The sequence below is a fragment of the Pangasianodon hypophthalmus genome, chromosome 26 (assembly GCF_027358585.1).
Source record: "Pangasianodon hypophthalmus isolate fPanHyp1 chromosome 26, fPanHyp1.pri, whole genome shotgun sequence".
NCBI classification, from domain to species: Eukaryota; Metazoa; Chordata; class Actinopteri; order Siluriformes; family Pangasiidae; genus Pangasianodon; species Pangasianodon hypophthalmus.
Genome location: NC_069735.1, coordinates 7,163,260 through 7,185,785, shown reverse-complemented (window position 1 = coordinate 7,185,785; position 22,526 = coordinate 7,163,260). Strand labels below are relative to the sequence as shown.

Sequence of the window (22,526 nt, the reverse complement as noted above, 5' to 3'; positions counted from 1 at the left end):
CTCAGCATCAGACCCCTTAGCGACTTTATTTTTTAATAAGCCTTCTGGCAAATCTAGAGACTTTTTGAGCAGACACTAGTGACTGTCCTACACTTCATACAGCTCTCCAGTTCACATCATAGCTGCTGGTTATACAAGTTGAGATAGCAGGTCCTAGCGACTCACCACCAGTGTGTAAAGCCTGACCAGTTTTCCCAACTCTTTTCAGAGGAAAGTAACTACCGCTTGCTCACAAAGTCACTAGAAGGCACCAGATGACACCAGGGGGCATAGTGGCTTAGTGGCTTAGCAGGCTTGCCTTGCAACTCTGGGGTCGGGGGTTTGAATCCCTGTGTGCGCTGAGTGTGTATGTTCTCCCTGCTTCAGTGGGTTCCTCTGGGTACTCCAGTCCCCCCACAGTCCAACGACATGTGCTCTAGGCTGACTGGCATGTCCAAATTGTGTGTGTGTGATTGTGCCCTGCAATAGGCTGGAACCCTGTCCAGGGTGTTTCTCCACCTTTAGCCCCAAGTTCCCTGGGATAGGCCTGAGGCTCCCCCACAACAATATGGGAAATGGAAAATGAGTTTTCTGAAGACACTTATAACAGAACAGAGTTTTATCAGTTATTCCATCTGTAACTGCTTCCTTAATGTCTGTTTACCAGCTACTTTCTACCACTGCTTCTTTCTTGACAAAAATCAGTGTTTTGTAAACACATACGTAAAGAGTTAGTTTGTGGTGCCATGACCAAAGATATTTTCTATTCGGATAAAACTCTATTAAGTGTCCAGAACATCCTCATGTACCATGTTTGGATATGCAAATGAGCATGACAACATAAAGAATATGCAAATTAGCATATAGTCATCTGGGACTTCAATCGATTTTTTGCAATGCTGCTTGAGTTCCAGCCACTTCACACCGGCTAAGAACCACAGAACCACAGATCCACAGAACCACATTATATCCACAGATCCACAGGTCCTTATATCCTCAGATCCACAGAAGCACAGATCCACAGAAGCACATCACCTCATATCCACAGATCCACAGAACCACATCTCCTTATATCCATAGAACCACATCTCCTTATAGAACCACACCTCCTTATATCCACAGATCCACAGAACCACATCTCCTTATATCCACAGATCCACAGAACCACATCTCCTTATATCCATAGAACCACATCTCCTTATAGAACCACACCTCTTTATATCCACAGATCCACAGAACCACATCTCCTTATATCCACAGATCCACAGAACCACATCTCCTTATATCCATAGAACCACATCTCCTTATAGAACCACACCTCTTTATATCCACAGATCCACAGAACCACACCTCCTTATATCCACAGATCCACAGAACCACATCACCTCATATCCACAGATCCACAGAACCACACCTCCTTATAGCCATAGAACCACATCTCCTTATAGAACCACACCTCTTTATATCCACAGATCCACAGAACCACACCTCTTTATATCCACAGATCCACAGAACCACACCTCCTTATATCCACAGATCCACAGAACCACATCACCTCATATCCACAGATCCACAGAACCACACCTCCTTATAGCCATAGAACCACATCTCCTTATAGAACCACACCTCTTTATATCCACAGATCCACAGAACCACACCTCTTTATATCCACAGATCCACAGAACCACATCACCTCATATCCACAGATCCACAGAACCACACCTCCTTATAGCCATAGAACCACATCTCCTTATAGAACCACACCTCTTTATATCCACAGATCCACAGAACCACACCTCTTTATATCCACAGATCCACAGAACCACACCTCCTTATATCCACAGATCCACATCTCCTTATAGAACCACACCTCCTTATAGCCATAGAACCACACCTCCTTATATGCACAGATCAACAGAACCAATGAGCGCGTGAAGTGAAGAAAGTCGGACTGCCTCCACTTCCCACAATGCATTATTTCTAACGCGGAAGCGCTTTCTGTATACACAAATACCTTCTGGTGTACGTAGAACGGAGAAAACTCTTTATGGCTGTCTTTTAAACTGAAAGGAAAACCTTTGTTGAGATATTTTTTGAAAGTGTTCGTATAGGGACGGTTTTTTCCTCATTCAGGCATGGTTCATGAAGATTTATTTGCACGTCTTAACGAAGCTGGATATAAAAACTGGCTAAAAGCAGGTTACTGCCTCCTGAAAGTTAAAGATGGATTGTGTGGATTTGCGGACAGTGAAATGCGGTATTTTCACAACACAGTCATCAATAACAACTTCGTCTTACAAAGAGGACAGAGGTGCAGGAGCAGCTGTAGACCGAGGGGAAATCAGGTACTGGTTTATTGATAATACTGCCCTGCAACCTTAATGGTTTCCACTACAAATACCATTACAAACCGTCAGCTAACCATTAAAACCATTACCATTATTTGTCCTTAATGGTATCCACTAGATATATGTAACATACCACCAATAGATGGCAACAGATTACCAGTAGAGACCCAGAGAGACCATTACAGTTTCCATTAAAACCAATACAATTGCCATTATAACCATTAAATCCATTACAGTTTCTATGAAGGTTTCTATTGTTTTTTTTTTCAGCAGGGGAAATAAATAGAATCCCATGTATTATCTATATATTAATAGTTCTTTATATTAATTATTAATTTACAGGCAGTAATACTCACTACATCTGTTAAACCAGACAATACTGAAAGAGCTCTGCATATGATTAGTTCAGTATATATATATATATATATATATATATATATATATATATATATATATATATATATGTATATATATATATATGTATATGAACTTGTTTGTATTCATGGTATTCTTTTCCAGTTTGAGTCTGCTTGTCCTGTCTGTAATGAGTGGAAGAGGGAAATATTGAGACACCACACAAAACCATCTGGTGTTATTAACTGGGGAAACTGCAGGCCCTGGCTGTGGCCTACTGAACACTGGGAGCTGGCAAAGGTAGGTTACAGTAGGTTACAGGTGTGTGAAGTGGCTGTGTATTGTTGTAGACCTTGAGTGAGTGTTGTCAGTCTGTAATAAGATGACAGTAGGTCCCTCTCGTCAGTCACCCATATTTCCTGTTTTCACACCTCTCTTTGTCTCTTTGTCAGACTCTCTTTCTGCATCACAGGCCACTTGACTGTTATATAATCATGGATGGGTTACCTAAAAAGACAGATAGTGTACCTGTATTCCAGCATTCCAGTACTGTGTTGCAGTTTCTTCCTGGAGAGTCAGAATTACAACTGTGATTTCAAGCAATTTACATTGATTGACAGGAAATCTGCTTCCTTATTTACAGTCCATCAATTACTCTTATATAATATTATTTAGTGTAGGTCTGTCCGCTTATAGAAAAACTGGTAACCTAAAGAAGGACATTGTAGAAATACGGCAGGGTGACAGAAATTACCCAGTATGACTGTGTTAAATGAAGTGGCTCCTCTTATCACATTCAACAACTGAGGTCATTTGGATTTGAATTTGTTTAATGGTTGTACTTACATTGTGTAGGCATTCATGCCACGAGGGCTGTCAGATTTATCCAAAGCAGACCAGTGTGATGCAGCAGCCCTGCTTAACCTCTTCCACTTCTGTGACCATTTCAGCTTCATCAACCCGACTCTCATAACAGAGGTGAAACACTATTGCACATTGTATTTCATGCTTCCAAACAATGCTTGAGACACACTCATGTTGTCGCACAAATAAGAATGAGCAAAGTCAGATTACATATATTTTATTTAAAGAATAAGAAAACATGTTGAGGAAAAGTCCTCATTGATTATGAAGCTGAGTTAGAAAAATGGAGGTTATAATTGACATATGCCAATCAGCCATAACATTAAAACCACCTGCCTAATATTGTGGAGGTCCCCCTTGTGCTGCCAAAACAGCTCTGACTCGTTGAGGCATGGACTCCACAAGACCTCTGAAGGTGTGCTGTGGTATCTGGCACCAATACACTAGCAGCAGATCCTTTAAGTCCTGTAAGTAGTGAGGTGGGGCCTCCATGGATCAGACTTGTTTGTCTAGCACATCCCACAGATGCTCGGTTGGATTGAGGTCTTGGGAATTTGGAGGCCAAGTCAACACCTTGAACTCTTTGTCATGTTCCTCAAACCAATCCTGAAAAATCTTTGCAGTGTGGCAGGGCACATTATCCTGCTGAAAGAGGCCACTGCCAGTAGGGAATGCCGTTGCCATGAAGGGGTGTACTTGATCTGCAACAATGTTTAGGTAGGTGGTAAAGGTCAGACCGGATGCCCTAGCCTTAACTCCCCACATGCATCAGTGAGCCTTAGGCGCCCATGACCCTGTCACCGGTTCACCGGTTGTCCTTCCTTGGACCACTTTTGGTAGGTACTAACCACTGCATACCGGGAACACCCCACAAAACCTGCTGTTTTGGAGATGCTCTGACCCTGTCGTCTAACCATCACGATTTGGCCCTTGTCAAAGTTGCTCAGATCCTTACGCTTGCCTTATCCCACCCCTTGACAGGTGCCATTGTAAGGAGATAATGTTATTCATTCATATAATGTAATGTTATCAATATTATTCACTTTACCTTTTAGTGGTCTTAATGTTATGGCTGATTGGTGTATAATTAAAAGTCTGAAACTAAAGTCTGTGTACATTCTTGTCTACATTCGTTTTTCAACAAAAAAGGTCGCTTTAAAACAATAAACATTACAAAAAGCTCTCATATTTCTCTTTTGCTTGTTTTTGATCATTTGAGATTCATTTTGGGGCTAAAATCAATGAACAATTTTGAACTACCTTGAGGATGACAGGAGAATAGGATGATATAGTGGCTGAAAAAATCAGCAGGATGTGCAATTTGAACCTGGTGTAAATTTGTTCCAGATATGTGGAGCTGTAACTAAAAACTATCTTTTCCAAGTCAGATAAAATTGAGTTCATTTGTCTGTAGTGGAGACATACGAACACAGTTCATCCATTTGGCTGATGTACACGTCGTATCCATCTGTTCCCCACAGGTCATACGCTGTAGGAATGAGTTAATGCACTCGTGTGAGATGCAGGTCTCAAATGAGTGGATGACACGCTTTCAGAAGAGCCTGGAGCACTTGTTACTAACTCTACGCCACGTCCCTGAAGTGGCTGCAGCAGGTCAACAGATCCAGGAGGTATAAGACAAAACAACACTACATAAATAAAAGTTTAAAATTAAGAGTGAATAAATATGAAAAATCTACAATCCAATCCAATATCATGGTTTTTGGTGCATATAGTATCTGCTTACAACTTATTTTCAAAGACATAACACTATAAAATAACACTGCAGTTCACTTTGAAATCATTTATGTGTACTTTAATGTTATGACTATTATAGTGTTTTATCATACATACCATTTATACTGCTAATGAACTGGTGATATCAGGTTCTTGATACAGTATAACTGATCAAATAAGCAGTATTTTGTTAATTCTAATACTTATAATAGTTAATGATGCCTGCAAAGATCACGTTGGGCAAGAAGCTAGTTTAAGAAACACAGTGATAAAAACAGTCATGTCTAAAACCTTGCGAGCTAAATGTGATTTGATGATGATTTGATCAAGTTTTTGGATAGCTACATACCAACGCGTAATGGACATAAGCCTAATATATTTAGTTTGTGATCAGATAAAGACTTTCAAAATGTCTGTGTTGCTCCTGTGCTGTCATGTCATCATCAAAACAGAGAACAGTGCTTACACACCCTTCACTTATGACAGCAGAAGAAGTTTTAAAATGTTTAAATAACCCAATAAAAAGAATATTTAAAAAGAATAAAAAGAAATTTAGCTAACAGAACAGAAGTGAGTGAATGAGTCAGCAGTTTTTTTCCCACTGAGTTAAGCTTGAACAGAGGTCAGTCGAGAGAAGAGGGGACAGTGAGGCTTGTGTTTTAATGCCGCGAGTGACTTTTACCTCAGGTGATGAGACCGAAACGATGTGGAGGATGCTGATAATCAAAGTGAAAAGTTGTGATATCTTTCATTTTCTGTATGTAGATTAGATTATAAATGTAGAGCATCTTTCAGTGGAATTGGTTGCAGCTGAATCTTTAATTTATCTCTTTTCACATTTGGAGGTAACCATAGTTTAAAATCCTGTATATACACACACACAAACACACACACAATTTACATATATATATCAGTGAAAACACATTTCTCAGTCCAGTCGCTTTAGATTTGGCGATTTTTTTTTCGGCATCCGCTTTTCTTTTCTTAAGGGTTGATAGTGACATTGTGTCATCTGTTATTCAAATTCGATATTAAAACTATATTAGCAGTAGGATAGTGAGAAAAAGTACTAGTTGTCTGCCTGTAAGCCTGCCATGCAAATGGTGCTTTCATTATCAGTAATGCATGTCTGTGATTGGCTGTTACTGACAGCACCAGAGCACTCTGCAGGTTTGAAGGATTGAGTGGCTTTATTGCAGCAAAAATGTGAGTTATTTGTGTTAAATTTCTTTCAGTTTTTAAATTTTATTTATTTGTAAACAGAACTGATCGGAGGGCCAGATTTGGCCGCAGGCCGCTAATTGAATAGGCCTGTTGTATAAATTCAAAAGCCACAATTTGACTGTGTGACAAAAATGCTAATCTTATTCAGGTACACAATAGCTAATATACCATGAGATCATGTGTATAAATAATTTAGTAACTGTTATTTTATTTTTCAGATGTTGTCCGTTGATCTGTCATTGCACATCCCTGGGGTGGACAGTGTGGATGGAGCCAAAATGGAAGGAGTATTCATTGAATCGATCAGCCAGTGTGAGACGGAATTGCTTCGGGAAACTCTGAGAGACCTGTTAAACAACAGTGAACTTGAGGGGAATATCATACCTCTGGTAAGTTTGACGTAAATTTTAAGACCAAAAAAAATCAATATTATAATAGTTATAATTATAACTATTAGAGAAAGTGACTTCCTCTCAGTGACCAACTGTAACCATGTCTGTGCCAACAAACTAAATTAAAACTAAATGATGGCTTGCTGCCATCATATTCTTGATACAAATTTAGATTTTTCCAAGAAGTTCATTTTTCCTTGTTGGCAAATTCACTGAAACGATCTGATTCTCATGACTTCTTGGTTAGGAGAAACTACAGAACATCTATAGATTCCTGAGCGGCCACAAGGATCTTGAAGAGCAGTTCAGGACAGAACTTCAGAGACTTCAGGTCCTGGAGGCACAACTGCAAGGAGCGAACGCTGACAATGCGGAAAGATGACTGCTACAGAAACGACAGAAGGAAAAGGATAGTCCTTGTTGCAGGAGTCAATACATGTAAATGGAAAAATCCATTTTGGTTCTTATCGTATATTGCAGGAATATTAGCAGTCAGGTCATTAATTCAGGTTTTTCACAACTGGACATTCCATGTATTTTGCAATGGTACACATTACCACACATGACTTGGAGGTTCTATTCATAAGGTACGATTCATAGATTTCAGTAGTATGCAGTTGTGTGCAAATCACAGCCAATAAATTGTTATAAAGTGTTTTTTTGATCTAGGACATTTGTTAGAATGGGAGGGGGGTCAGCATTATATGAATGTTTACACATGCCTCATGTTTACATAAGCCCTGATGCAATACAAAAAAGAAAGAAAAAGATTCTTGTAACTTTGTGTTGTAACTGCTTTGTAAGATAATAGAATACACTGACACTACTGACACTACACATCTTCATGCTTCACAAGAATTCCTCAGTGCTTTGAGACTCACTGGGAAACTTTCATGAAACTGTCTTATTCAGCAAAATATCTGTCAGTGAACCGGGCAAACATACAGCAGGATAACGCATCACATCACATCGCACATAACACATACTGTTATCGCATGAATTCATCTTGCACGATTATATAATAATAGGACCAAAGGAGAAAAAAAAACTACCTGTGTATTATTCTCACTTTCAGCTTATTTTTGAGCAAATGTATACTTTGCCTTCCAGAATTATTGGCACCCTTCATGAAAATGACCAAATATTAATATATAAAAAGGTGTACAAATATCTAGTGGGCACATGCATTTAAGGAGGTGTAACATAGCCCCCATAATCCAACATACACTGTATTGACAAAACTTTGTGGACACCTGACCCTCACACCCATATGTGCTTGTTGAACATCCTATTCCAGATTTAGTCTCCCTTTACTGTAATAATAACCTCCACTCTTCTGGGAAGGCTTTCCACTATATTTTGGAGCGTGGCTGTGGGATTTGTGTCCTTTCAGTCATAAGAACATTAGCGAGGTCAGGCACTGATGTGGTGTAGGAGGCCTTGGGGCAGAGTCATCACTCCAATTCATCCCAAAGGTGTACAGTGGGGTTGAGGTCAGGGCTCTGTGCAGGACACTCAGGTTCTTCCACTCTAACCTTGGCAAACCATGACTTCATGGAGCTCACTTTGTGCACAAGGGCAATGTTATGCTGGAACAGGGTTGGGCCTCTTAGTTCCAGTGAAGGGAAATTGTAATTGTGATACAGCATATAAAGACATTCTATACAATTGTGTGCTTCCAACTTTGTGGCAACAGTTTGAGGAAGGCCCACATACGGGTGTGATGGTCAGGATGGTCAAAGAAAAGAGTGTTGAAGTTTGATGCATTACTACGGCAACTGTCGTGGCAAATACATCTGCAAATCAGAATAAGAAAATGAGTTACAAAGACAAGGGGTTCTGGATGCCAAAAATCTATAGACTTTATTGAATCGAACAACAAAGCCGAGAAGGTCTGCAGAGCACGAGATTTACATAATCATGGCCCATGCTTTTATACAAGTCTAAAACAATAATCTCATCGGATGGTGTTGTCTTTTTTCTTTTAATCACACATCTGCTTCTCGTCCCAATTATTTCACTTTCCCTTTATCTTAGTTTTAACCGTGGCGAGAGTTCAGTCAGTTTATGTTTCAAAAACAACATTAGCTTTCACCTTAAAAACACCATCTACAAGGTCACACCAGTCCGTTCTCACAGAAACATCCCTGCAGGACCACAGGCCCAAAGTCACCCTTCCAAATGCACCAGAAATGGTACAGTGTAGTATATAAATGCTATTATATAAAAGCTCTGAAAGTTAATACATGAGGTGATTTAAGGTCACTTTTCAATACTGTTGCATAGATTCTGATTAACAAATGATATAGATAACAGGAAATTCCTCCTTACAACACTATTTACGACATCAAGAAACCTTTCGCAATTTTACATCAGCCCTATCTCGACATTACTCTGACCAAGTCTGAAGCAATTCAGGTAAATATAAGAAGACTATTTAAAAGCCTGTTTTAAGTCACACACTTCCTGTTGCCAGTCAAGTCCATATGCACACTTCCTGTTTCCCTATTAGGGTTTGGGCCCCAATAAAGCATTAACAACTCTTTCCGCGTTCGGCACTATTACCGCCAAGTGTCTAAAAGCCGCGGCTCTGAATCTGACGTGCGGCTAGACTAACCGTGTTTTCAGGAAGAGCACCTGGTTTAACTTTTTTTTTTTTTTTGAGCGATCCGCCGGGTGTTTCCGGCAAGTCACGCATCCCTTGGAAACATTTCCCTTTCGTTATAAACCATTTATGCTCTCTTTCATTACAGCGTTTCTGATTTTGCATGCGTTTTCGGCATGTGCAGCGCGTTGGCCCCTGTCGGCCACCGTACAACAATATGACCATAGAAACACCCAGCATTGAAGAGTGGAAAAGTGTGACTTTCTGGCAACCCTAGGGGTTAGTTGGCTTTGCCGGGTTGTTGGGTGAGGTACTGTCATTTCTACCATAACAATAACAATAACAAGAAGAAGAAGAAGAAGAAGAAGAAGTGAAACAAGAAGAAGAGCTGTTCTCTGTGATCTGCAGGCTTAATGGATTCCTACAAACGCTTCAGCGATGAAAACTACAAGCACTGGCTGCAGACGGCAGAGAGTCTGTATATACTGAGGAGTCACATTCGCGAGTTTGTGGAAAACGAAACCGAAAGCTATCACAGGTCTCTTCGGGAAACGCTGCAAGATGAAATCTGTAAATCAAAATGTAGTCTCCATAAATGTCCACCAAAATCAAAAAAGGTAAATCACAGTAGCAGAATATTATATGTTTACCTGCAGTTAGACACACTAGCACAAAATAGTCTTCACTTTGCATAATGACACTCTCAGACACTCTTTCATAAAGAGCACATACTAATTATTAAGGTCTTGTTTTTTTGTTATTGTTTCATAAACCTCATACTAGACACTTGAAAATTCAATTTTATTTGTATAGTGCTTTTAACAGTGGTCATTGTCACAAAGCAGCTTTACTGTAACATATAAATTCAAGATATAAATTTTAAACGTATAAATTTATAAGTTTGTTGCTAATGAGTAAGCCAGAGGTGATGGTGGCAAGGAAAAACTCCCTGAGAGTACATGAGGAGGAAACCTTCAGAGGAACCAGACTCAGAAGAGAAACCATCCTCATCTAGCTGACACCAGATAGTGTGATTATAAATAATTCCCTTCTATAACTGTGCAATTGTGTAAACAGGAAATTTATTACAGTTTTCACATGAAAATGCTTATTAACTATGTATTAATTATTATTCATAAGGACCTGATGGATTAAAATATAATGCTGCAGCAGGCGGTTGTATTAAAAAAATATAATAATGTATGCTATATTAAAAAAAAGCAACATGCATAAAGAGTAGATTGCATTTAATCTTAGTGCACTTGCATTATTTTTTACCCAAGACAGAGAAGCTTAAATTATCAATTCATGCTTAGTGATTTGCAGAATAATGTATTAATTAATCCTGGCTTATTGAAAAATTCATAGCACTTTTTAGTCTTTAATTAGTGATAACTAAAATTCATTTCACAAATGTATAATTTGAACTTTATTAGACAAATAACAAGACCTTAATTAATGTTAATTAACCCTTATATGTGCTACTTAACCTAAAGTGTTACTCATTTGTTCTACATTACACTGACCATGTTTAGGTTTACATAAACACAATGTTGTAACAGTTGTTCATTATTTCCGTGTACACTGGAAATCACATGGTGTGATTTTTCCAAATTAGGTCTTGTTTTAGCAAAAAGTCAATATAAAGGACAACTACACCTATAATGGTTATGTTCTTACCCCATAACTGATAATCAATTTACAGCCCTCTTACAAGGTGTATGAGAATATAATCTTTGAAAGGACAGGCGCACATCTGTATCTTTAGTGAAAATGTGTTCCTCAAATAAACACGGCTCTCCACAGTTCCCAATTTGTGATAAGTGTCACAAGTGGAAAGATGCAATCCTGGACAATCATAAGCATAAGGGTATTGACATACCCTGGAATAACTGCCAGCCGTACCTGTGGCCAACAGACAAATGGGAAGTGGCCAAGGTGAGTTCTGAGCAGCACACTTAACTCACATTCTCTCATCATTACCATTCTGTGTGGTGTATCTAGCATGAGATCATGTTAAAGGAAAAATCCACCCTGAGACCACTTGCAAAATTAATCTTTATAATAAACACGTGATGTTCAATGGTCCAAGATTTATTTGTAATGAATTTCTCAATTGACTTTTTATTTTTTAGCTTCAACTCCTTTCATCAACATATTGATCTATTTTTTACTTTGGCCAAACGTTTTCTACATTACCTACAATGCCATTTGACTGCCCACTGATAGTGGCACCAGTGGGAATTCATTTAGTCTGTCTAGCTCTCACAACTCACCATCTGCACACTCTGTGTAAACAAGTAAGGTTCCAAGGGTGCAACTTGCATGCTAATACCGACATCAGCGCCATCGTGCTTGTCATCTTGTAGATCACTAACTAGCTGAGCTGAGTCTCTGTCATAACTCAGTGCACCCATGACATATAGCTGTATTGCATACTGGAACTCTGAGTCCAGTGCTTTCTATCTGCACTACCTCTATGTTGGATTTCCTATTAATATAACATTCAAAATCACTGAAAAATTATGGCTTAAATTTTAAAAAATGAATCTTGCTCTTTTGTTTGTAGGGGCTAACTGCAAAACCTGACCATTATCACATATGTTTGTGATCACTGAATTTTCAACACCATTGTGACTGCTCTAACAATGTCCTCCAGTGATGTCCGTGCAGCAAACAACAGCAAACAATCTCACTGGAATATACAGCAAATTAGCACCAGATCCTCTAAGCACATTTCCAACAATATAAACATATTTAATAGGTTTCAGGGTGGAGAGTTCCTTTAAGGGATGCTTTGTATTGATTTTTATGGGTTTGTATTGATTGTATGGATTGTATTCCTCAGGTTTATATGCTACGTGGAACAAAAAACCATCACAGTTTTGATCAGTTTGATATTTCTGCCATTTTGAACTTCATGTATCACTGCAAGCACTTTGAAGCCTTTGCAGAAGGCCAGTACCTAACCAAGGTAAATTACTGAATCATTCAGGTCACATGCATTCCTTTTTTCATATTAATGTTTGTGTCTTAGCCTGCATAGACAAACCTGATAAATCTGTTTGTATTATAAGGATAGATTTTAAGCCCAATGGGACATCATGTTTATTTTCATTTTTCTGTTCATCATGAAGGTCATCAATGTGAGAAACAAAGTGATGCATTCCCCTGACTTCAGGTTAAGCAAAGAGGAGATGGATGACAGTATAAAGAATGTTGAGGAGCTGGCTAAGATTCTTGAGAATCATGCGCCTGGACTAAAAACCATATCAAAACAGATACAGAAGGTATCAGCCATTTAAGACACAACACAGCAACAATTATTTTGCATATTAAGGTTCAGTAATTAGATTTGAGAAAATAGAGTTAACTTTTTATTTCTCTAAGGTTCCAGAAGATCGCTTGGACGGAATTCCAAGAAAAAATGGGAAAATTGTTCTAAATTGTTTACATTTTGTGTCATACAGTTTAACAGAATTTTGGAGAGGTGTAATGGACAGGTTTCCCAGAATGACAGCAAGGAAGAAAGACTAAAGCTGCTAGACAGAGAGCAACATGCCCTGAAGGAGAAGATTGAGTCCCTGGCCGAATGCTTTGAAGAAGACCAAGACATTGAGCGCAAAGTAAGACTAAGATCCATGCTTGAATGAATATTGATGTACCTAACCATGTACAATAAATATCGGCTGAAATTTCATATTACACCTGAATATTGTTGTGTAAATACTTAATGCAAAAATGTAAAGACGTTATATATAAGTTTATAATATAACTGAATTGCAATATATATTGTATTTTATATATATATATTATATATAATATAATTGAATTGTATTGGTTGCTTATGTTAAGTCAATTTGGCCAAAAATGGCAAATTAAAAGACAAAAACAGCATCACATTTGCAGCTTTGAATCTTTCAACCAAATGCTGAAAAAAAAAAATAGCTGGTCTGTTTTTTATGTCCATGTTAGCTTCAGGAAGAACTGCATGGCATGAAAAATTTCCTGGACCAAAACAAAGATTTGCTGGAGAACCTGGGCCCTCAATTAAACCGGTTGAATGAAATACAAGAGAAGGTGGACAAGCATGATCAGGATATCAACAAACTGTCAAACAGAGTGGACCGGCTGGAAAACATTGCACCTGGTGGGTGAAAGATGAATGAAGATAGAATTAAAGAGGTAGAAACAGATTACACTTATACCTGCATAGACAATTTATCTCTTCTAAGATTTTGTCATTTTTAATTGATCCAAGGAAAAAGGTGTGTAAAAAACAATATAGATGTTATACCGATTGGATTTTATTAAAATTACTGCATAATATCCCCTTTAACCAGTTAAGTTATGGGTATCTTATAGCATTTAAATGGAATTATTAATGGAGAGCGTGAGCTCGTGGAAAGGTGTTAGTGTGTGTGCTAACTTAACTCACAATTTTCTCAATTTGATCTCATTCAAAGTTCTCAAAATGGTGGAGATGAAAGAGTAAACTTTTTTATTTTTTTTATTTTTATTTTTTTATTTTTATGTTCGCTATAATTACAGTTAAACTAACTTTATAGCTAACACATGTAGAATATTGTTTTGTACTTTAAAATATATGTAGATCCAAAAAATATAATAAGATAAATTGATTTGGTTAAATGTAAATAGTAAGTAATCATCTTGAGACTTGATAGGGCATAAATTGATATATCATGTGTAAACTATAAGAGTTAACACCTTCTATTTATATATTTTTTATATATACTGTATATATTGAACTGATTGTGATCCACAGACCCAGTGTTCAGTAGTGATGCACTTAAGTTCAAGAATCATGTGTTTGAAGAGGCTCGAAGAAGGAACATGCCAGAACCTGAATTTACAGAGGAATGTGAAGCTAGTGGTAACTAAACCATTAATTCTATTATAATTGATATGGATTTTGATACATTATCTAATCATTTTTTACTGCAGATTTGCAATCACACATTCAGTGTGTTTAGAAAGTCATTACAAATGATAATAGAGTTCACATCTCTCTATTGAATGCACTGATGGATATTTATGCTAATTCAAATTATTGTCTGTTCAGGTTACAGGGGTATTGTGAATGTGAATGGACGTACATTTAGAGGTTCACAGGTGTGTACGAATAAAAAAAATGCCCACCAAGAGGTTGCTAAGATAGCCCTGGAATACATGAAATCCCACCCTGAGTGGAAAGAAGAGCCAACTGAAACCACTTCATCAATATCCTCATCTACAGCATCCTCAAGTAAAATGTTTTCCCTAGGTTTTTTTTTGCATTCAATACTGATAGTCCACTGTCTTACGTAAAATACATCCTAGGACATTTTACTCAGACAATGAAGAATTTTTTTCTGCACTCTTTTCGTTTCTATTTAACAAAACATAATGCTGTCACAACACAGTGAACTGCTAGTTTATTAAGTAATTTCAAAATGGTAAGGGTTCTTGATAAAAATGCCAGTGAGTGTAGCTAAAAAAAGTAGGTATACATTATAAACAGGCAACGTAGTGCATGTTGAAATTATAGAGACATTGTCTTTAATCATACTTTATATGTTTCACTTTAACCATGGAAAATGCAGTTTTTGTTCTTTCCATTCCAGGCACCATCTATCACGGTATTGTGACTGTGGTCCTCAACAACCAAGAGATTGTGTCTGATGGGTGTAGTCAAGAGGAGGAAGCCACTGAATCAGCTTACAGGAAACTAGCCTGTCAGTTTGGCCTGACTTCCCTTGAAGGTGGGTGCCAAAAATTGTGTGACCGTAATGGTTATATAGATTTAACCATGGGCTTGATCTTCTTCAAGTCTTGCTCTTCCCCTTGCAGCAGGTAATACTTTTAGGACAGCGGTCCTGGAGCATTTTCAGAGGTGTAATTTCCCGGAACCACAGGAACGCTCAGTTTGCCAAGATGATAAGATCTTCTGCAAACTCCAGATCAGTGGGCCTTTCACCTTTTATGGCAAAGGTAATTCAGAAGATGTCTACACTGTCCTCCACTATAGCAATGTTTGATTGGACTACCCCTTTACAGCTCATTTTGATATCTATCACTGATGCTCCATACTTGTTTTATGAAAACTCTTTAGATTGCTCCTCAAAGAAGAAACAGGCAGAACATCTGGCAGCTAAGGTTGCTCTGCAGCATTTGTCAGGACTCTTAAACTGCAAGTCTTTGGCTAATGCTGATGACAACTGGAAAGGATTTCTGAAGGAACGTCTAGATGCTCTTGGTCTGCCGCAACCTGAATATGATTTTACATTAAAAAAAGTATGCATCGGTCATGAAATAGAGGGTTCTATTACCAGTGAAGATGATAATTCACACAGTGAGTTTGAATTTCTTTATGTAATGTCTAGATTTGTAACACTTTAGTGAATATTACTGTGCTATAAACACAACATAACATTACCTTGTAAAATATGCAGAGTGTGTTTGTTCTTCCATGCCCTTTTGTAATAAAGTGGTGTAATTGTTATCAAGTGTATTGTGACTCTGCAGTATCCAGCAGTGTCACTGCGGTCCAGGATCTACCTACAGCAGACACAGTCAGTGCTGTTGAGTGTCATGTGACAGAAACCCTGGACTGCAGTCATCCAGAGACGCCCAGCCAAGCCCCCAAAGTGGATTCTACAGGTACCCAGAGGTTTACTGTACATGTAGAGTGAAAATGTGCTATTACAGAGACAGCCAGTAGGATGAGCTGTTATCAAAGGGAAAGCACCTTTTGATTTTGCTGTTTCCATTTCAGGCACTATTTATTATGGTATTGTGACTGTTGTCCTCAACAACCAAGAGGTTGTGTCTGATGGTTGTGTTCAAGAGGAGGAAGCCATTGAATCGGCTTACAGGAAACTAGCCTGTCAATTTGGTCTGACTTCTCTTGAAGGTGGGTGCCAGTAATTATGTGACCGTAATGGTTATACAGATTTAACCAGGGGCTTGGTCATAAGTCTCGCTCTTGCCCCATGCAACAGGTAAAACAGCGGTGCATGAGCATTTTCACAGATGTAATTTCCCACTACCACTGGGACATTCAGTTCATGAAGGCGATAAGATCTTCTTCAAACTCCAGCTCACTGGGGATTTCACATTTTCTGACAAAGGTAATTCAGAAGTAGTCTGTATTGTTAACCACAATAACACTGTTTGGTTGGACTACCCCTTTACATCTCACTTTGTTATCCACCACTGATGCTCCATGCTTGGTTTATGAAAACGCTTTAGATGGCTCATCAAAGAAGAAACAGGCCGAACAGCAGGCAGCTAAGGTTGCCCTGCAGCATTTGTCAGGACTCTTAAACTGCAGTTTTGAGGCTGAAGCTTGCAAAAACTACAAAGTTTTTCTGAAGGAACGTCTAGATGCTCTCCATCTCAAAAATCCTGTGTACACATGTAAGGAAAAGAGAGGAGTCAGTGAAGCAGTGGAGGGTCCCAGTACAAGTGGAGATAATTCACACTGTGAGTTTGACTTTATTTTATATAATATCTGTGCTACTTCAGTCTAGTTAAAAGAGCCATGAAGAGAGCAAGACATTAGGATTTATAATATGAGTTTTGCAGTAAATTTGAACTTGTTGTGACTACAGCATCCTGCACGACAGCCATTAGCGAAAAGGTTTGTCTTCAACCAAAGGACACTGTCAGTGTGACAGAAACTCAGGATGCAAGTCCTCCAGACATATCCAACAAATCCCCCAAGTTTGATGATACAGGTACACAGTGGCTTGTTTTACATATGCAGAGTATTTGCTGGTAGAATAACAGCCAGTAGGAGATGACATTTTCCACAAAACATGTAAGACAATGATTACTTTTCCCAACTGACCTTTATGTGTGTGTGTTTTACAGCCATCAACACACTTCTAACATTGTTTCATCTCAAGGCTCCATCTGTAACAGTAGAAAATGTCAGCACTGAGATGGTTTTCAGCTGTCATGTGGACATAAACTTGGACAAATTCATGTTTCAGAACAACAATCAATACACCGCCAAGAAAGATGCCATTCGTAAAACCTATTTATTGCTTGGGAATGCATTGGGAATTTCCAAACACAAATTAGGTAATTTGCTGTGTCACAATAACTGCTGTGAGGGGCTGCTGGTATAAATGAGCAGCCGCTTCCCTTCAAACCCCCATTCTTGCCATTCTTATTATGCCATCTATTAGACCTCATGATATAATGTGTTGCACAACACTAATAGATTATTGTCGAGCTATTGATAGATATTAGATTTTTGCTTCCCGTTTGATATTAGAACAAGCCATCACAGCCTGTTGCTATCATATTGTTATAGAAATATGGTTAACAGATGTCTGTATTTTGTCTGCCTCCCTCTTTAAGACGAAAACAATGCTTCCATGCTGGTGAAACAGGATTTTTCCCAGAAGTCTCTCACCCTTCCTAAGGAAGTCTTTGAAGACAACAAGTGTTCCCTTAATGATATAACATACAGTTTAGTCTATGATGGAAAAGGTTAGTTTGCATGCATCACAAAATTTATGTATAATCAGTTTACCTTCATACATGTTGCAGTGCATGCCACATTATTACATTTTGCTTAAAGAAGGTATGACAAAAACCCTGATAAATGTCAGAGCAAGACCATTTTTATGTATTGTGTTATTTCCCATACTGCCATGTGTATTTGTATTATTTACTTTCTCTTTTTTTATTGGAATACCCACTGCATAGATTTTTGTGGATAGGGAAAAATTGACTTGACCTGACTATAAAATTATTATTATTTGTTTTTTTTTCTCTACAGGCTCCACTGAGGCAGAAGCAAAGCAGGCTGCCTTGCAGAAAGCCTTGGACATGCTAACCTTGCTCTTTGGGTTCAAGTCTTTGCCAAAGTGTAGCACAGTTGAGGAAACGGAGGCTCAGATTAATACCTTACTAAGAACAAAAGGTCAAAAAGACCTCATTTATTCACACAAACACAACCTGTATAAATGCTCAGTTGAGCTCCTGTTCAAAGACTACACCATGGAGAGCAAACACGAAAAGAGGAAAAAAGAAAATCTTAATCATCTCAGTAGCCGCATTCTTGGCCTGCTAGCGGTGGAGCCAGGTAAGAATCACAAAGAGGTTAGAAATTATAAGCTAATGATTAACTCCTAAATCATTGCATTCTAATCCCTATGTTTTTACTCAGAAGATATTTGCAGCATGCCATAAAAAATATAAGGATAAAATTAAATTATCCATTTAATAAATCTATAAAGGTGCAAAATGATTTACTAACAAGGCCTATTGAGATTTGCATCTTTCAAAAGAGCAAAACAACATTCCCATTTTGCATGTTTGCCATAATGGATATGCAGGTTGCATAAAAAACCCCAAAAAAACAACCAAAAAAAAAAAAAAAAAACACAACGGTATCTCTGCAAACAATTAAAATAAGCACACACACTGTGATATTTTGTACCTGAATTAATGTCTTTCACATTATATATTCTAAGCAGGATCATACTCCTTATGCCAACAAAGTGTTTTTTTTCCATTTTCCTTATATTATTTTGCACTTATATCACATTTTGTACATGTACCTCAGCACTTCTAATCAGCATTACCTGATGTGTAATTGTAAGAAGAAAAGAAAGCCATTATTTTTGACTGAAATTCTTTTCATCACATAACTTGTTAGGAAGTTGGGGTTAGAGTGCAGGGTCAGCCATGACACAGCACCCCTGGGGCAGAGCAGGTTATGGGCCTTGCTCAAGTGCCAGGTTGCTGGCACTAAGTCTTGAACTTACGACCTTCCAATCAGTAACCTAATAATCTTTTTTTTCTTTTTCTTTCCTGGTTTAATTTTTCTTAAATTTTAAGAAAAGCATTAATTTTTCTTATTCTATTAGCAGATAATGTTGCTTCTTTCTAGAAATTAATACTAAAATGAGCAAAATCATTAATAGAACAAGACTATTTCAAGCTTGAAATTAGTAAAAAAAAAAAAAAAGCTAGAAATAGGCTTAATAATCCTATTTTTGTTTTGTTATAATCTTGTAATAGGAAATACTTGCAAAATTTGTCTATATTCAAGGTATTTCCACTTGCTAAGATGTAATTCTTTGCAGTATGGAATAAATAATGAATCACAGCCAGAATGTAAGTATACAACAAGTTTTCATATACATTATCAATTAATTTATTGTTCTGCAGAGCCGAATACTGCATCTTTAAGAAACTGTCTAGATGACTGGTTTAAACAGAAGAATCTGAAGCAGCCTGTGTTTGAGAACACAGAGGAGGCTCATGGATCGAAAGTCACGTTCTCTGTCAAAGTTTCCTGCTCAAACCCAAGTGAGAACAATGCAATCAATGCACTCTCTAAATGACAATACAAAAGATTTGCTGTCTCTCACACATCTCTCTCTTTCAGATTGGGAAGACAGCATGAAAGTTGCAGAAGAAAAGCTGGTCGATAAACTGAGGGAAAGGTTAAAGTATCTGACTGATTAAGGCGAAGAGTATTATGAGATTTGGTACAGAATTTTTTTTCCCTTTGTTTAATTGTTCTTGTGTGAATGATGAATCTTCCAGGATGACAGTATTTTATGAAGGAGGCTTAACATTATCATGGGTATCATGGGCAATTACCAACTTAGGCAGTTACCTTAAAATTACCAAGTTTCTTTTCTAATTATTATCAGTGATCATCAACCATCAATTCACTTGGCATGTCACCAGGTTTTTTAAGATATCTGTTGTTAAACCATTCCTTACGAAACCACATTCTTGACCCCTCCAAGAGTGCTGTTGTAGTGAATATCAGCATGGCTGTGATTACCTATGGCACTCGGCTTGTGACCTCATTGCCTATGGCTCAATCACAGCCATGCTGATTTTCACTACAACAGCACTTTTGCTTGTGCGATATTGCATTATCGATCAATCAAATCAATCAATCAAAATTTATTTATATACCACATTTAAAAACAACAGGTGTTGACCAAAGTGCTGTACAAAACTAACCAACATGTAATAATAGTAAGAAAATTAAGATTAATAAAATAACACCAGAGAATGACACTTGATATTACATTACAATGACTCATAAGCAACGGAGAACAGGTAGGTCTTTAGTTTAGACTTAAAAAGATCTAGGGTCGGACAAGACCTAATCTGTAATGGCAAAGCATTCCAAAGGCGAGGGCCCGTAACAGAAAATGAGCGATCACTCATAGTTTTTTTAGCATACATTCTTGGAAATTAAAAACTACACTCTAGATGCTTGTTGATCTTTTGATTGACATGTAATTAAGATTTTTACAACTGCTTACCATCATCTGAAAAACACAGCCATAATAAGAAATATGCTAATCCTACAGGGCGTCTGAACACTTTGAGATGGGCTCATAGATGCCTAGATTGGAGAGATTCACCCTGATTGATGGAGAAAAAGACCAGGGCCAGTTTTGTTGTCTTGGATTCTTAGCTGTGGATGGGTCCCCCTACCTTATTTCAGAATGCAGCAGCCTGTGTACTTACGAAACAAAAATTCAGAGCTTATTACTCATCTTATGTAAGCTACATTGGCTGCTAATTAAATTTTGCATTGGAAACAAAGTCCTGCTCCTGATGTTTAAGGCTCAGAATGGTTTAGCTCCAGCATATCTTGCTGATCTCCTTAAGCAGTATAGTTCATCATGAGTACTTTGCTCAGTTGAGGCATTACTGTTAGTCCAGTCATAGCTCACCTGGTGGAATATGAAAGCCATCTTTAAAAACATACTTGATTAACTTGACCTATTCTAAGTTCTTTTGACTTAGTATGTTAAGAAACTCACCTTTTAACCCTTTAAACAACTATTTGCTTTTAATGCGTTCAGTATGTGGTGATATGTGGTGGCTTATGACCAATCAGTTCCATTGATACTAATTGAGAGTTTGAGAGTGATTAGCATGTTTTGATGATAAAATGTTCATTGCATATATTTTTATTGCAGGTCTACACTGAATATCAATACAGAGTTTTTAACCAAGAGGAAATGAGCTCTTTGTATGTAACCGAAATGTACAGCCAGTGAATTCTGTTTATTAACATTCTGCATGTTTTCTCTGTAATGCCTTTCGATCTCTGAATCAGCCTGATATTTAAGCAATAACGCACAAGCAAGAGTGCTGTTATACTGTGTATCACAGCATGGCTGATTTGGTCGGTAATCACAGCCGATATTCAGTACAACAGCACAATTGCGAGTGGGGTATTGCTTTTATAAAACAGTTTGATCAATAAGAAATTAATATCAAGTAACTGACATTTCAGACACAGTATGGCCAAATATTTTGTTTATTTTTGCTTCATTAAATGAAATATTTCCCAAAGAAGCCGCAGCTGCATAGAGTGTTGTGTGTTGTCTGACTGACAGCCCATAGTAGTAACGGTTTCAATGTAACTAACTATCGCTAGAATTATATGTAGCAAACTCAGACAAGTGGAGTGATACAAACAGTGAAATGTCCCAGCGCTGTTATACTTAATATAAGCACTTTTGGAATGCCGCTTAACCAATCAAATTAGTGGACTGTAACTAACAGTTTAATAACTGAATTTCTTTTCCACATGGTTTTAAAAGTGCACTTGTATCCATGTCTCCATATTTGTGACACTAAATTATTGACAATGAATATAGTGACTGTACACACTCAGTTCTTAAAGGAAGGAGAGGAGATGATTTGATTGGATATCTCAGCACTCCGCACTCCTAACTGCATCTCTTAATACTGTATTCATTCATATTCTTTTCTTTATTACATTTGTGCTTCTCTGCTGTTCTTATGTGTTTTTTATGCATATGCATCACCCATGGTCTTTTATGAGTCATATGAGAGAAGGAGGGGAGAGGCCAGGTCTACTAACTGAAAATCGTTTGATGCTCTGTTAAAAAAAGTGGAGGCGCCAGAAACACTCTTCTACAAGTTAAATTTTAAAATGTTAATGTTTAACATAAGCGGGGGTATGTATTATCCTGGTAGGGGGGGTAGGTATTT

General features: G+C 37.8%; 2 protein-coding genes across 4 annotated transcripts; both read left to right on the top strand.

Annotated features, from left to right (window-relative positions):
* The first annotated feature begins 1,946 nt into the window (after window positions 1-1,946).
* On the top strand, window positions 1,947-7,850 carry LOC113537541 (uncharacterized protein CXorf38 homolog). The gene is made up of 6 exons (XM_026932060.3): window positions 1,947-2,324; window positions 2,847-2,981; window positions 3,537-3,659; window positions 5,027-5,176; window positions 6,725-6,895; window positions 7,146-7,850. Exons 1-6 carry the CDS (start codon window positions 2,115-2,117, stop codon window positions 7,278-7,280), a joined length of 924 nt encoding a protein of 307 aa, XP_026787861.1. The 5' UTR covers window positions 1,947-2,114; the 3' UTR covers window positions 7,281-7,850.
* Window positions 7,851-9,717: 1,867 nt separating this feature from the next.
* si:ch211-91p5.3 (uncharacterized) lies at window positions 9,718-21,789 on the top strand. Of its 3 annotated transcripts, XM_026932088.3 has the most exons (22): window positions 9,718-10,120; window positions 11,310-11,441; window positions 12,352-12,477; window positions 12,641-12,793; window positions 12,974-13,129; window positions 13,479-13,653; window positions 14,290-14,397; window positions 14,587-14,769; window positions 15,128-15,265; window positions 15,354-15,494; window positions 15,616-15,855; window positions 16,029-16,163; window positions 16,279-16,416; window positions 16,505-16,633; window positions 16,755-16,988; window positions 17,117-17,242; window positions 17,379-17,591; window positions 17,874-18,005; window positions 18,298-18,603; window positions 19,695-19,835; window positions 19,915-20,017; window positions 21,482-21,789. In XM_026932088.3, the coding sequence occupies exons 1-21, from the start codon at window positions 9,917-9,919 to the stop codon at window positions 19,992-19,994; spliced, it is 3,390 nt and encodes a 1,129-aa protein (XP_026787889.3). In that variant the 5' UTR covers window positions 9,718-9,916; the 3' UTR covers window positions 19,995-20,017; window positions 21,482-21,789. The 3 variants fall into 3 exon arrangements, with proteins under 3 accessions (XP_026787889.3, XP_026787890.3, XP_026787888.3); XM_026932089.3 differs by having other exon boundaries at window positions 15,357-15,494; window positions 19,915-21,789; XM_026932087.3 differs by having other exon boundaries at window positions 19,915-21,789.
* The last annotated feature ends 737 nt before the right edge of the window (window positions 21,790-22,526 follow it).